A 14,559-nucleotide genomic window follows, 5' to 3' on the forward strand; every position below is an offset into this window, starting at 1 on the left:
CGCAGGCAGGCTCTGTGTCAGGCCTCCGGGAGGTCCTGCAGCTGATGGGGGAGGGGGTGGCTGGAGGGCTCCCTCCCACCCCACTGCCAGAGCTGGGCAATGGCACCAGACCCAGGTGCAGCCCAGGCCTGCGGAACCCTGAATCACTTCCTCTTCCTCCCCACTCCCAGGCTCCCCCAGCCCAGGCCCAGCCCAGGCTGGGCCCATCACAGCCCAGTAAGCAGCCAGCCCCAGGCTCTTCCCACCTGCACAGCCCTAACTCGCTGACCTTCACAGCCTCCCAGGCGGCCTGCTCCTGACCCAGCTGCAGCTTCCAGCCCTCCCTCCCCCAGGCACCTGCACAGAACACTCCCTTGGTGTAAAAAGGCAACTCGCTCACGGTTGGTTCTGAGCTTAAGGCCAACTCCAACCTCTTTCTGAACACACTGGATGGATGGACTAGTTCTAATTTCCCCAAAACACTTCAAAAATCATATTAATACAAATACCCATCCGCATCAGATCATCATCCACCTCCTTGGGGAACACCAGGCAGAGTGAAACCCACCCGGCCAGGCATAAAGTCCCTCCCCAAGCTGCCCCTGCCCTGTCACCCGGGATTGCCACCCTGCCCACCTCAGTCCCTGCACCCTCTGAATCTGGCTGCCTCCCCACAACTGTCCCACAAGTGACCTGCTGCTCTCCACCAATGTGACCACCAAGACTTAGAAGATCTATTCTAGCACTCTCTCCTGAGCCCCGGCCTCCAAGATGAGGCTGGCCTCATCTGTTCCCAGCCCCCCCCCCCCCCCCCCCCGCCGTTGGCATCTGGAGAACTTCAAGCCCCATCAGGTGTCCGCAGCAGGAACCCTGAGACCATTCTCTTGTCCGCAGGGGGACACTGAGAATGAGAGCTCCCTCCTGCTCACACAACCCCAAAACACCGCCACAGAGCTTTATCCACCGCCAACCAAGCCAACGACATGTGTTGTGACCTCATGAGGCCACATCTACAGCACAGCTCTCCCGCACAGGAGAATGAGGATCAGAGCTCCATTTTCCACAGAACCGACTGCAGGGGGGGCAGGGTTCCGGCCTCTGCAGGGAAGCCATCCTGACCCTGGGCTTCCATGCGCCAGACCCCGTGTACACCGCCTCGCACCAGCAGGCTTTAGGGAGGCAAGATCCCTTCTTGGGAATTCTGCATTCTATTCCCAGCTGCGTCCCTCCCCATCTGCAAATTGAGACTCTGTGTCTGAGTGGAGAGGGGTCACTTCCAGCTCTAATATCCCTCGGTTCTAGAATGCTCATCAACTGAACAATGTGGTCACACAGGAAGCACCGTTTACAAAGGGTTCTGCCAAGCGAGAGAATCCAAAGTCCACTGACAGCAGAAAGCAGCTCCCAGGCTACTGTGGGCACAGCCGCTGGGCGCCAGCACGTGGGAGGACACCAAGTCCCAGCTGGCCACCAAGCTGAGGGCAGAGCCAGAGTCGCTTGAGAGGAAGCAAGTGGCTTTGGAAACCTGGTCTGCGCCCAACAGACAACCCAGGGGAGCAACCTGGAAAACAAGCCAAGACTTGGAGGGAAAAAGCCCCTCTACCCAGCAGAGGACAGGCAAGAGTGGAAGGACCCTACAAGGGCACAGCAAGCAACAAAGGAGGTCACCCTAACAGGGATGGAGCCACATGCACGTCACAGCACACACCTGATCAACACCACCTTTGCCTTTCTGCAGTACTGGGAATTGAACCCAGGGTACTCTACCACCAAGCCACAGTTCCAGCTTTTTCTTTTAATTTTTTATTTTGAAACAGGGTCTTGCTAAGTTGCCCAGACTGGCCTCGAACTTGCTGATCCTCCTGCCTCAGCCTCCAAAGTGGCTGGGATCTCAGGTGCACGCCACTGTGCTGGGCTTACCTGCCTTTTTAAAAAAAAAAAAAAAAAAAAAAACTCCACCGGTCACCAGCAAATAGTTCTAGCCCTCCATCCCCTCTCAAAGGAAGCATTCTTCGGCTGGAAGAGTCAAAATGTAACCCCCAGTCCAGATTTAAGGCCTGTGATGAAGTCCTGGCTGCTTCCCACATGGACTGGTCTTCCCTCTCTTCTGCAGTGGGGTCCTGGGCCCCTCAGTCCGGCACCGACAAGCAAACACCCGACTACACAGAGGCCGTGGACTTCCAAAGGTCTCACTCAACTGCTTCTACTTTCAAATCACAACCAGAGCCAAACCAAAGTACTGAAAGAAGGTCCTAAGGGTGCGTTTACTGGAAGTCCCTACCCAAGGTGCCACATCAGCAGAAACGGGGCAGGCCCGGTGGGGCAACCTCAGCTGGTGAAGACCGTCCCTCAGCACCTCTTAACTATGTGCATTTCCACCTGTAACTTCTGACTTTCCCAGGCCGTCAGGAAGCAAGCTCTCCACTCTCTGGATGGACCTGGGGAAAGTTCTGTTTTGGAGTTGTTGTTTTCTCATACTGGGGAAGGAACCCAGAGTGCTCTACAACTGAGCCACCTCCCCAACCCTTTTATTTTTTATTTCGAGACAGGGCCTCACTAAGTTACCCAGGCTGGCCTCACACTTCTGATCCTCCTGCCTTGGCCTCCTGAGTCACTAGGATTACAGGCGTGGTCACCATGCCTGCCCAGGAAAAGTTCTGTTTTTAAATAAAGACCCTCCCCTCTCTAAGGCATCTTCCACCCCCATCAGCCCCTGCAATCACCCCCATAACGACAGGCTGGGAAACGGCTGCAATGGGGAGTGCTTGACTAGAAGGTGAAGACCAGACTCTAAAAGAAGGCAAAGTTCAGCCCGAGCCCAGGCTGCCAAGCCCTGGGGTCCAGGCTCCCAGGGACGGTCTTCCTCAGACTGGCAGCAGTGCCACGTGTCCCGCTGCCAGGGCACCAAACAGCAAAAATCCCTCCAACCCAGGGCCCCACCCTGAAGCAGCTTCCCTAGAACCAACCAAACCAGGAGTCAGAAGACTGCACTGGCCTGCTCCCCAGAGGACATGACGGGCACTGGGTGGAACTCACCCTGGGGAAGTGGCGCGTCACCTCTTGTGGGCCAGAGCTGGGGACCTGGGGGCGGCGGGGCTGGGGATGGCGCCCAGAACCCGGTGCGCTCTAGCCGATGGCTCTACCTCGGAGCTGCACCCCCTGCCCAATCCAGGGATTTCCAGCCCCACCAGAAGGGGGAAAGGCTCTGTGGCGGAGCCTGCTCCTCTGGGCAGCTGGGGGACAGTGACCCTGGACCCACCCCCCAGGCTGGGTGGGACCCTGGCTCAGCCAGCAGCAGGTGCCTCTCCTTTCTAAATGCCTTTAATGCTTTCCAGGAGGTGACAGCTTGCTGACGGGAGGAAGCTGCTGATGGCCGGGGGCACCCGGGCCTGCCCCACCCCTTCCTCCAGAGACACTCAGAAGGGACTGTGTCCCCCTAGAAGCCCCGTCTCGTGCGGTAGATCATCTCCAGTGTGGCCCTGACTCCTGCTCCCCACAGAGTCTCCCACATGCTCAGGAGAAGGGGTGCTTCTGGGTCCCCTAGGAGCTGACGACGTGCCCAGACCAGGTCTCGTGCTTGGTGCCCGGTGCCAGGTGGGTGATGACCACCTCTACGGCCTGCAGCTTCTCGTTCTTGGGCGGGATGGAACACATCTTATAGGTAACCTCGTCGCCTTCCACGGGAACGTACTCCCCTTCCACGCTGCGGGAGCAGGAGAGCAGGCAGTCAGAGCCCCGCCAAGGAGAGCCCGCGCCACGCCCCCCAAGACCTCAGCACCCCACTGTCAGAGGCCCCCTTCCCAAGGGACCGCCGTGAGGCCTTCCACCCTGTGCCCAGCCTCAGGTCTTGGCCAAGGAGCCCCAACCCACCAGCCCCTTCCCAGGGCTCCCAGCCGAGCCTCTGCTGGACTCCCAGACACTCAGAGAGCCTTCCAGAAAGTCCCTGTGACCCCTCAAGCTAGTCCCAGGAGGGCTTCTCTCCCTTGTGACCATCCCCAGATAGGTCCCCCTCTTGTCTCGAGGACACGAGTCACCGTCTCATGGCAAGGCTGGTATCCTGCTGCTGCTCAAGGAGACCCCAGGAGGAAAATCCCCTTCGGACCCTGAATGCCAGGGCCAGCCAGCTCCCCCAGAACTGGGCTGCTTTATTAGAGAGTCCATGTGCTTTCTGTGTTTGATTTGGCCACCAGGAAGCTCAGGAATAAAGCCGCAGCCCAGGTCTTGCAGTAAATCCAGATGGCACGGCTGCTCCGTCGTTCCTGGGTGCCCCCAAACCCATGTCTTCCTAACTTTTTTGTAAACCACGAGACATTCCTTCTGAAAAGAGGCAGCCTGTAAACACAGTTGCACACCCACGTACACAGTGCAATGCTTCAGCAGTCCCCTCCTGTCTGCGCTGCAGAGGGCCCTTTAATACCCCTGTCATGCAGGCATGCTAAGGGAGGGGCAGGGCTGATGCTCCCTAGCAGCAGACAACAGGGGCCCACTTACTTTTGTTTGTTTTGAGGGGTGCCGGCGATTGAACCCCGGGGCACTTGACCACTGAGCCACATCCCAGCCCTATTTTGTATTTTATTAGAGTCAGGGTCTCACTGAGTTGCTTAGCACCTTGCTAAATTGCTGAGGCTGGCTTTGAACTTGTGATCCTCCTGCCTCTGCCTCCCCAGCTGCTGGGATTACAGGCGTGAACGACCACACCTGGCCTATTTTTGGTTTGATTTTGTTTTTGTTTGGTACTAAGGATTGAGTCCAGGGCGCTCAGCCACTGAGCCACATTCTCAGCACTTCGTTTTTTTTATTTTTTAGGTACGGGTGATTGAACTCAGAGGCACTTAACCACTGAGCCATATCCACAACCCTATTTAGTGTTTTATTTACAGACAGGGTCTCCCTGAGTTGCTTAATGCCTTGCTTTTTGCAGAGGCTGGCTTTGAACTTGCGATCCTCCTTCCTCAGTCTCCCGAGCCACTGGGCTTATGGGCGTGCATCAGCATGCCCACCCACCATGTATTTTTTATTTTGAGACAGGGTCTCACTGCATTGCTAAGGAATCCTCCTGCCTCAGCCTCCCAAGTCACAGGGATCCTAGGCACCCGCCACAGCACCTGGCAGGGCCCCACGCCCTCCAGGTCTGCTGTGTGGAGTGGCCCCCTCAGTTCCCTCTCTCGGCTCCAGCCCCAAAATTGAAAAAAAAAAAAAAAATGGGGGGTTGGGAAGTGCTTAGGCCAGGAGTGCAGTTAAGAGTCCCGGCACATCCCAAGGCTGCAGGGCCAGCTGTGGGGATGGGCTGCGGGGCACTCCCAGCCCTGAGGACGTGGGGCCGCCCTGGGCTCCCCAAGGGCTTCCAGACACTCAGGAAGGAAGGACGTCAATGAGCAAGTGGCAGGAGAAAGGGTCCAGCCCCTAACTTCCTTCCTGGAGCCCCCCGGCTCACCGGGCCACTTCCCCTGAACCAGGCAGGAAGCTGCCTCCCAGGGGTGCCCTCAACTGACCGGCTTCGCTGGGCGCTCAGGCGCACCCAGCAGCTCCAGAGCCCCACACACCCGTCCACCCTGGGCACCGTGGCCGGGGAGACGCTCACAAAAGCCAATGCACTGTTCACAGGCGTACCCAGTCGCTGTGACACACACACACACACACACACACACACACACACGCAGCTGCCTTCAATCTGTCTCACGGCCCCACCAACATACACACAGGGACAGTCAGAGCTGGTCACGGGCAGAGTCCCACACGCCTGGCCACATGTCCTCACACCCAGTGCCCCACCTGGCCCAGCCCAGGGCTGCCCAGACCTGCTGCTGACTCACTCGGAGATGTGCAGGAAGATGTCGGGGCCACCGTCAGCGGGGGTGATGAAGCCGTGGCCCTTGGACCGGCAGAAGCACTTGCAGACTCCTTTGTAGACAGGGCCCTGCGAAGCCCGCACCGTCCTGACGGGAGAAGGAGGTGCAAGAGGCCCCCTCAGCCCCCGGACAGCCACCCACTCTCCTGGGACACACCCAGCTCATCCCAGCCCTGCCCACAGCTGTGCCCAAGGAGCCGCCATGTACAGTCACACAGGTTGTGCATAATTACAGAGCAGGCTGCACTCACGGGGCCTGCAACCTGCACCTGCCAAGCGCTGTGTGGGTCTCCTGCAGCCCTGTGGCCACCAGGCGCTGTGCCCCTGTGCAGCTGACTGCAATGACCTTGACGCCCCAGGATTTCCCACCCCGCTTGTGGCCCTTCTCATGGACAGAGCAGTGTCCTCAGAGCTCGGACAGAAGGTCCTCACCACCAGCCCTTACCCCCTTCCCAAGACTCCCCAGGGGTTTCGGAGGCCCAACTGTGGCTGGACAGTGGACCTCTGGCCCTGGGCAAGAGCGCCATCTCAGGAAGTGTCCCCAGCCAGCACGAGACTCACGCCGAGAAGGTCCTTGTCCGGCGAGTGGGCAGCGGGCTGGGGACCACGTTGCCTCTCAGAGGAGATGGTGACCGATCTCGGGCCCCAGAGGTGTCCAGCAGCCCGATCGAAGCCTGATGCGTGGGGGGCTGTGGCGGCGGGGGAGGCTCAGATGACATTGCTGACCTGGAGAGAGACGGAGAGCTCTCAGGGGTCAGACCTTGGAGGTGGGGCCGAACACATCCTCCTCTCCACATCTGAGGGGGCCGTCCGAGACTCGAATCGGCCCCCTTGACCATCACCGTGCCACCCCAGTGGGCCAGGTGCCTGCTCAGGGCTCTTACGTGGCCACAGGCCTCCCTCTGTCACCGATCACCCCCAAGACGAGGACAGTGACAAAGGCAGCCTTGGTCCCCTTTGTCCCGCCTCCCTCCCCTTCACGGCACAGACCTGGGCCTACTTGGGACATTTGGCAGGTGCTGTGAAGGGGAGGGAGGCCAGGAACCCTCCGCCAGTGAGGCCACTCCCCGTGACAGACACTCCTGGCGCCCTACTGTGTGCCAGGGCTGCGGGGAAAGGGCAAACAGGTCCACTTCAGGAGGCCGAGGAGCAGAGCGCTCAAACCCCAGCACACGGCCCCGAGGGGCTGCCCCAGCCTGCACCCAGAGAAGGGAGGCCCGGCAGGCTCACCCAGAGACCTCCGGAGAGTTCCAAAGGCAGTGTCCACCAGGCCCTTGGGCAGATCCAGGGACTCAGAGCACGCTGCATTGGCCCAGCCACCAGCCTGCGGGGCAGTCCCGCCATGCCGCCTGCCTCCCCAGGAAGCAGCACCCGGGTGGCCCACCAGGAGGCCGCTCCACAGCTGCACCCTGGCGGTTAGCAACTTGGTGGTAAGTGGGACCCGGCTCTGTGCCCAAAACCCGGGACGGGACGTGGAGGTGCCGGCTCCAGCCAGCCTCGGCTCAGGGCCAAGGAAAAGAGCCACGACCCCAGGTCAGGGGCCCTGGGTCAAGTCCCTTCCACACTGGAGAAGGGGCAGCGATGGGCCTCACTCACACCTGCTCAGGAGCAGAGGAAGACACTGCCAGGTAGCCCGGGGCAGGCCTGAGCTCAAAAGTCCCCTCGAGTCCACGGGCAGGTGGACTGAAGCAACCCGGGTGGGCTTCATTAAGATACGAACCACCTGGAGCATCCCACCTCTCCGCCTGGGAACCAAAGTTTCCAGCTACTTGTGGCAGGAAGCTCTGACGCCCAGACCCCAATCACCACTGCCCGTGGTGACTCTAGGCCCCCATGCCCAGGCCACCTAAGACCCAGGCCTCCGTCCTCGGGGGAAAGGGAGGTTCCACTTCCAAAGGAGACAGCCTCCCGACACTCCCACACTCCCCTCAGTTCTGCCGGGCTGGGAGAGGAGGGGGCCGGCTGGCCTTCTTCAGGGAGTGACATAGCTACCTCCTGACCCTTCTCCGCTGCAGCCGCAGCCAAGCAGGACCACGCGTCCAGGGAGCCCCCACCTCGGACAGGCCCGCTGCTGGGCTGGAGGTCAGGGCTCCGGCATGAGCCAGCAGTACAGGTCACAGAGTCCTAGAATGTTCCCACGACTGGAGTTCTGGGAGGGAGGGGGGTCCAGGGAGGGGAGGGGAAGGGAGGACCCCCTCGGGCCTCCTGGGACAGCAAGTGGGACCACAATGACCCGGTGGCTCCAGTGTAAGGTGGGGAGCTGCCCTCCACCCTACAAAGCAAAGCCTCCCCACCCCCTGTCTTTTAGAATCGAGGCCCACCTGACTTCAAATTCTATCACCTGCCGTCTGTGTGATCTTGAGCAAGTTACTTAACCTCTCTGGACCTCTGTTTCTGTGTCTGGTAAACGCAAATTACAACAGTCCTGAATTCACACCATCATCATGAAGTTGGAACAAAAAAATGTGTGCTCAACGTGGGGCACAAATCTTGCCAGAACGAGTAAGCAGCAACGGTCAGCTGTAACGGCCATCATAAAGTCGCTCAACAAATGGATGCCCGTGCCAGGCCTTGTTCAGGACACTGGAGACACAGGGCTGAACCTGGAGCCTGAGAACAAACAGGTGAATAAAGCCATCAACAGGTTGTCACCGACTGCTGAAAGGCCGCACACAGGCAGGCAGAGGGGACAGAATGCGATGGGCAGAGAGGGGGTGCGCCTGCCTGGGGGGGCCTGCTGGGCCTGGAGCTGAGAGCCACTTAGCCCCCTGAAGGAGGAGGAAGAAAGGCCCCGAGGTTCATGTGACCCCATGTGACCAAGGCCAGCAGGAAGGCTCTGGGGAGGGATGCTGGGTGAAAGTGGGTGGGGAGGGCAGCCCCTCTGTCCACACATGGCCACGCCATGCTCCCTGGATTGACCAAACAGGCCCCAAACAAGGGAGCCCCTTCCTTCTCCACCTCAGCCCTCTCACTTCCCAAATGTGCCCCGCAGGGCTGGGGGCACACCTCAGTGGTACAACTGTCCCCGCAGGCAGGACAACCTGGGTCCAAGCCCCAGCACCACAAAAAGGCAGCTGGAGCCAAATGCATCCAGTCCCCCTGAGATGCCACTGGAAACCCATGTTCCTCAGGGGAGCTATGTGGGGACCGCACAGGGGCTCGCCCCCCACTCCTGGCTTCTCAGGGCCCTGGGCTAAGTCCTGCATCACCCTAACCCTAAGGCACCCGGAGTGCGAGGGATGGGAAGGCCCAGGAGCCCCAGCCTCCACCAGCCAGCCTCTCAGGAGCCACCTGGGACAGCCGGAACAGGGCGGGCAGGGGGAGCACATGGACGGCCTCCCTGTGGGGACAGCTGGGTCAGAGTCCGTCTGTATAGGGGCTGTGCAGCCAGCTAGTCACCCAGGAGCACCCCCAGGTGGGCGTGCGACTGCCCTAGCCCCACCCACCAGCATGGGTGGCTTCCTGCTGCCAGCTGCTCCCCGCAACACCAAGGGTGGCCTTGGAGCCCGGAGCACAAGGCAGGGCTGACCTCCGCGACCAGCCACGCCCCCTCCCAGTCCCCGCAGCAGCAGGGGGTGAGGCTGAAGCTCAGGCTGCAGCAGGCTCAGGGCCTGAGGGGGGCCCCTGCCTGCAACAAACTTGGACCAAATGTCATGGCCATGGCATGTCACGACTGCTGGGCTGTGTGCACACGTGCTGGTGTGCGTGCACGCGTGGGGGGTGTCTGCATGTGCTTGTGTGAGTGTACATCTGCACAAGTACAGGGGGGTGCGCCCATGTGTAGGGTGTCTGCACACGGGCACCCACACGCATGCACGCAGACTGGGTGGCTCCTGATACCCCAACCTCCTCCTCTGCAGTCACGGGCCTCTGAGCCACCACTGAGCTAGAAACAGCCCAGGACACAGCCTGCTACCTGCCCCAGGGGGGCGCAGTGGGCGAGGTGAGCAGCTGGCCGCATGCCCTTCAGTTCTGATGAGTGTCAAGGGCCCCGCAGACTGGTGGGCAGGAAGCCCTCCCCACCCTGACTGTCCCCAGGGAGGGGTTTGTCAGCTGGGCTTTTACCCTGAGAATCAGAGGCAGAGGGGGCCTCAGCCTAAAATAGCCTGGGAATTTTCCATAACCCCTACAGCTCCTCTTGGAAGGTTCTGGGATTTCAGACGGGTACTGGCACTGGGCTGCGGCCTGCCTGACCCCCACCTGGCCCACACCCACACCTGGAGCTGAGGGCCCGACCATGCAGAGCCCTGTTAACCACCTGCAGGTCCTGCTCCTGCCCTGGCCTGGAGGCCCACCAGCCGCCCGCAGGAGGAGCCTCTGGAGCCAAGGACCAGGTGCTCATCCCAGGAGGGAGCTGGAGGGGCCATCAGCCACTCCAACAGCCACCCGGCGTTCAGGTCACCAGGCGCCCTTCTTGCTGCCTCGGACCCTTCCCTGAAGCAGATGATGCAGGAGTGGACTGGAGCTTGGCTCAAGTCAGACGTCCACTCCTGGGCAAAGCTGACCTCTCCCCGCCTGCCTCACAAAAGGCGGGCATCAGAACTTTCCATGGGTCTCTGGCTGGGGAAGGCCAGGGCTGGGTACCCTGCCAGCCACCTCGCGGCCCATGGTGTGGACACTCTGGCAGGTGGGGTGGACACAAAGCCACACTGGGAAGTGGGCAGGGCAGGCTGCAGGGCCCGCTGTGGGGGCAGAGGGCTGTGCTGTTACTCACCCAAAGCCGCTGCCCTCTGGCCCGTGTGGGCTCCAGGGGACACCTACACACACGACCTAGATTAATCTTCACATGAACCCAACAGGGAGGCACTGCCACCAGCCATGTTTCCCAGATGAGGACCCAGGCACAGGGGGCTAAGTCAGGGCTGTGCACTCTTCAGTGGGTTCAAATGCAGATTCTGATTCTCAGGTGACGGTGGCGTCTGAGGTGCTGGGTAGAGAACCCCTCTAGAGGAGGTATATTCCCCGTCCCCACCCCCAGTCTGCATGTCTAAGGGACTCCCAGGGAGGGAGTGGCACTGGTCCATGGGGTGATTCTCTTGCCCAGCGAAACCTCAGGACTGGGGCCAGCCTCTAGAATGATGGCACAGTCAGCCCCACTGAGCCAGGGCTGGCAGAACTGGCCTAGAGCACCCGGGCAGGGGCAGGGGTGTCAGCTGACCTGGGACAGAGGGGTCCCTGGAAGCAAGGCCGAGAATGAGCCAGAGGCTGACGCAGCAGTAGGGCTCAGCCACACTCTGCTCCATTGTTGGGCAGGGGTCTGGTGAGGGTGGAGAAAGGGGAGGCACAGGGACAGCAGGCCTCCTCAGCTGCAGCCCGCGCCCAGCCCCCCCACTCCCTGCTGACACTGACTGTGAAGAGGCCAGAAGCCTGAAGAGGAGCTTTCCAGGACCCCAAGGCAGCCCCTCCAGCATCACCAGCCTCCTGACCCCCCATGAGCACCCCAAAAGCCTTGACCATCCAGGCGACAGAGTTACCCACTGCCCCACAAGGCACTCAACCAGGAGGCCTCCAGGGACAGCGGATCCATCATGCACAGAACCCTGCCCTGCAGGCCTGTCCCCATCTACTCCTTCCTGTTTGATCCTTTCCTCGATCTGCTCTTCCACACCGCTGCAACCTCTGGCAAGCAACCCTGCCTCAGTTTCCCCAACTGTCCACTGGAATGATGCATCATCCTGGGGTGCGGATGTGTGGACGGTGCGATGACCGTGTCCAGTCAACATCAATGCGCTGGCAAGGTGCAGCTGTGAGGCGCGGTTGAGCTGAAGAGCCTTCCCTCCCATTCCTGGCCCTGTGTGTGGGACGTAAACCAAATGCCCTCAGTCTGCCACTCAGCAGGACAAACAGGCTGTCCCCCTCCCCCTCACCTCCACTGCAGGACCCAAGGACCAAGGCCTAACTCAGCTCATCTGATCCCAAGCATCTACTCCCGTGAGGGGCCACCAGGCCAGTGCTGCTGACAAGGGACACATGGGTCAGCATGGAGAATCCACTGGCATTCAGGCAGCCCCAGGAGCGGATGGCCCAGAGATGGACCTGCTGAGCCGGGTCTGAAAAGATCTCTTAATGGGTGCAGAGTCCAGGCCGAGGGCTCCAGAGGGGCAAAGGCCCAGAGCGAGGGAAGCTGTAGAGGCAGTGGGGGTAAATCACAGGAAGCCTCTTGAAAAGTTGGTAGCTTATGGTAAATGACAATGGGGACATCAGAGGACAATTTTAAGCAGGAGGGTTGAATTTGAAGCTATTGTTTTTACAACCACCATCTGGCTTCGGCTTGGCCATCATATTAGAAGGGCAAGATGAGACATCAAAAGAGACTTGGGAAATATCAAAACAGCGGGAGAGTGGACCTAGCGTTTCTCCGGCCTGGGCTAGCCCTTTTATTCCTACGCACCCATTTTTGCTAGGAGAAGTTCTATCCCCAATCTGCAGACCAGGATTCCAGAGGCCTCCTGTTTTGCAACGAGACACCTCCACCTCTAAGAACCGAGGCCCGGCCTGGAGCGGAGCGGGCTGCCCTTCACTTCTCCCAGGACACGCACCCACTCCAACCCCCCCAAAAGCTGTGGGCCCAGAACTTTGCTTTTTTTAAATTTAAAAATTAATGTTGCATCTCCGACCTGCGCACCTGGGTGGCCAGCGCCGCGCTGGAGAGGGGGCCTGTACTCGCGGATGAAGTTTTTCTCCTCCGTCTAGTCGTCCCCCCACCACCCTCCGGCGCAAAAACACCAGCGAGCGCGCGCCGCGGTCCCTCCTCCCCCAGATGCCGCCAATCGCACGGCGCCAGGGCGGCTCCCCCGCCGGGCCTGGCCGCCGTCCCACCCGCGAGCCCACAGCTGTGCCGCCAGGCCCGGCAGGGAGGTGGCTCCGCCTCCAGCGCGCGGCGCCCCCCGCGCCCACCCCCCGCACCACGAGTCACCCCATTCACGCTCCAGCCCACAGGCAAGAGCGGTGGCGGGGACCGGGAGCGCGTCCCCAGCGCGCAGAAAACAGGTGGCCGGGCGGGAAGTGCTGCCCGACGCTCGCCTCCGATCCCTCCAGCTGCGGCCACACCCACCCCTTCCTCCCGGGGAGAGGACCCGCGCTTCCCAGCCAGACCCCGGAGGCCGGGCATCTCGCAGGGGCTGGGAGGAACTGGCCCGGAGCCCAAAGCCGGGAGCCAGAAGACCCCGCACGGGGGGCTGGCGGGGGGCAGCACCAGCGGGGGAGGCCGCGGCCCCGTCCCTGCGCTCCCGGGGCTCGCGCGGGGAGCCCCAGGCCCCTCGCGGGGTCCCGGAAAAGCCTCGTACCTGGCTGCGCGTTCCGCTGCGCCCACGGCTGGGCTCCGACTGCGAGAGCCGAGCGGGCCGGGGGCGGGGCGGGGCAGCGAGGCCACGCCCCCCGAGCTCCCGCCAATGGGCCGGGGCCAGGCCCGCGGGGCTGGACCTTTGTGTGGGCTGGGGGACGCCTGGACCGGACGCGGGGCTGGCCCACCCGGAGGGACCCGCCGTCCCCGCCCCGCTGCGCCGCGCCCGCGGTGGAACCCTGGCCCCGGGGAGCGGAGAGCCGCACCGTCGCCAGCCGCGCCAGCCTGTCCCCACCTGCCCGGGGCTCCCCGTCCAGATGAGCCGGCCCCGGGTTTTAGCAGAAAGGACGAGACAAAAGGGAAACAAACTAGCAAAACACCGAGGGAGGAACCGAGAGAAATGAGCAGCCAAATCGGAAAGCCGCGGGAGAGCAGTTGGTTCTCTCTCTCCCCCTCTCCCTCTCTCTCTCGTTTTTGTTTCTTTGTTTTTCTTTTTGTTTCCACTGCGTCCTTGAGTCCTCGATCTCAGAAGGCAAATGGTGTTGATCGTTTTGCAAGGTAGGAACCGAGGCTCTCGGAGGAGGTCACCTGCTGATGGTTGCGGCCCTTGAATGCGATCCCCGCCCCCAGGACCCGGGGGCGGGAGGGAGGAGAGGTATCCGGTGGCTCTCCTAAGCCACAAGCCCAGGAGTGGGGATGGCGCTGCAGTCCGCTGGAGATGCCATTCTGTGACCCCAGACTCCGCACCAGGCTGAGGCCCAGTGGTGGCAGACGCCCAGCAACAAAACCGACTGGGGGAGGCGCCCTCATGCTGCTGGCGGGAAAGGGAAATGGTAAAGCCACCGTGGAAAAGTCTAACGGACCTCGGACAATTACACCTAGAAGCACCCGACCTGCACACCCACTGCTAGGTATATGCCCAAGGAACCGAAAGTGTATGACCGCGCAAAAGCGGATATGTTCCCCGATCTTTATAGCAACATTATTGCTAATAGCTAAGGAGTGGGGCTGGGCACGGTGGCGCACACCTGTAATCCCAGCAGCTCCGGAGGCTGAGACAGGAGGAGTTCAAAGCCAGCCTCAGCAAAAGCGAGGCCATAAGTAACTCAATGAGCCCTGTCTCTAAATAAAATACAACATAGGGCTGGAGATGTGGCTCAGTGGTTGAGTGCCCCTGAGTTCAGTTCCCTCCCCGGTACACACAAAAAAGAAAAACATTAGCTAAGGGTAGAGTACAGGGCTGGAGCTGTAACTCAGAGGTGCAAGGCCCAGGGTCAACCCGGATGTTCATCAGGTAATGAATGGATAAACAAATGATTGTGTATCTGTGCAACAGAAAATTATTTGATAATAAAAAGGAATGAGGACTGTCTCAAAATTTTAAAAAGGTTAGGGTTACTCAGTGGCAAAACACAGTGGCCACTGGGTTCATTCCCCAGGACAACCAATT

General features: G+C 60.7%; 1 protein-coding gene across 4 annotated transcripts; it reads right to left on the reverse strand.

Annotated features, from left to right (window-relative positions):
- Positions 1 to 3,284: 3,284 nt before the first annotated feature.
- On the reverse strand, positions 3,285 to 13,234 carry Carhsp1 (calcium regulated heat stable protein 1). 4 transcript variants are annotated; one of them, XM_046445185.2, is made up of 4 exons: positions 13,114 to 13,234; positions 6,389 to 6,553; positions 5,793 to 5,915; positions 3,285 to 3,682 (listed from the first exon to the last, which is right to left on the reverse strand). In XM_046445185.2, the coding sequence occupies exons 2-4, from the start codon at positions 6,544 to 6,546 to the stop codon at positions 3,520 to 3,522; spliced, it is 444 nt and encodes a 147-aa protein (XP_046301141.1). In that variant the 5' UTR covers positions 6,547 to 6,553; positions 13,114 to 13,234; the 3' UTR covers positions 3,285 to 3,519. The 4 variants fall into 4 exon arrangements, with proteins under 4 accessions (XP_046301141.1, XP_046301159.1, XP_046301149.1 ...); XM_046445203.2 differs by lacking the exon at positions 13,114 to 13,234 and adding an exon at positions 12,453 to 12,564; XM_046445193.2 differs by lacking the exon at positions 13,114 to 13,234 and adding an exon at positions 12,445 to 12,563.
- Between the last annotated feature and the right edge of the window lie 1,325 nt (positions 13,235 to 14,559).

The sequence above is a fragment of the Marmota monax genome, unplaced genomic scaffold (genome assembly GCF_021218885.2).
Source record: "Marmota monax isolate L192 unplaced genomic scaffold, Marmota_monax_Labrador192_F-V1.1 WCK01_AAM20220418_F8-fsc00035, whole genome shotgun sequence".
Lineage (NCBI taxonomy): Eukaryota > Metazoa > Chordata > Mammalia > Rodentia > Sciuridae > Marmota > Marmota monax.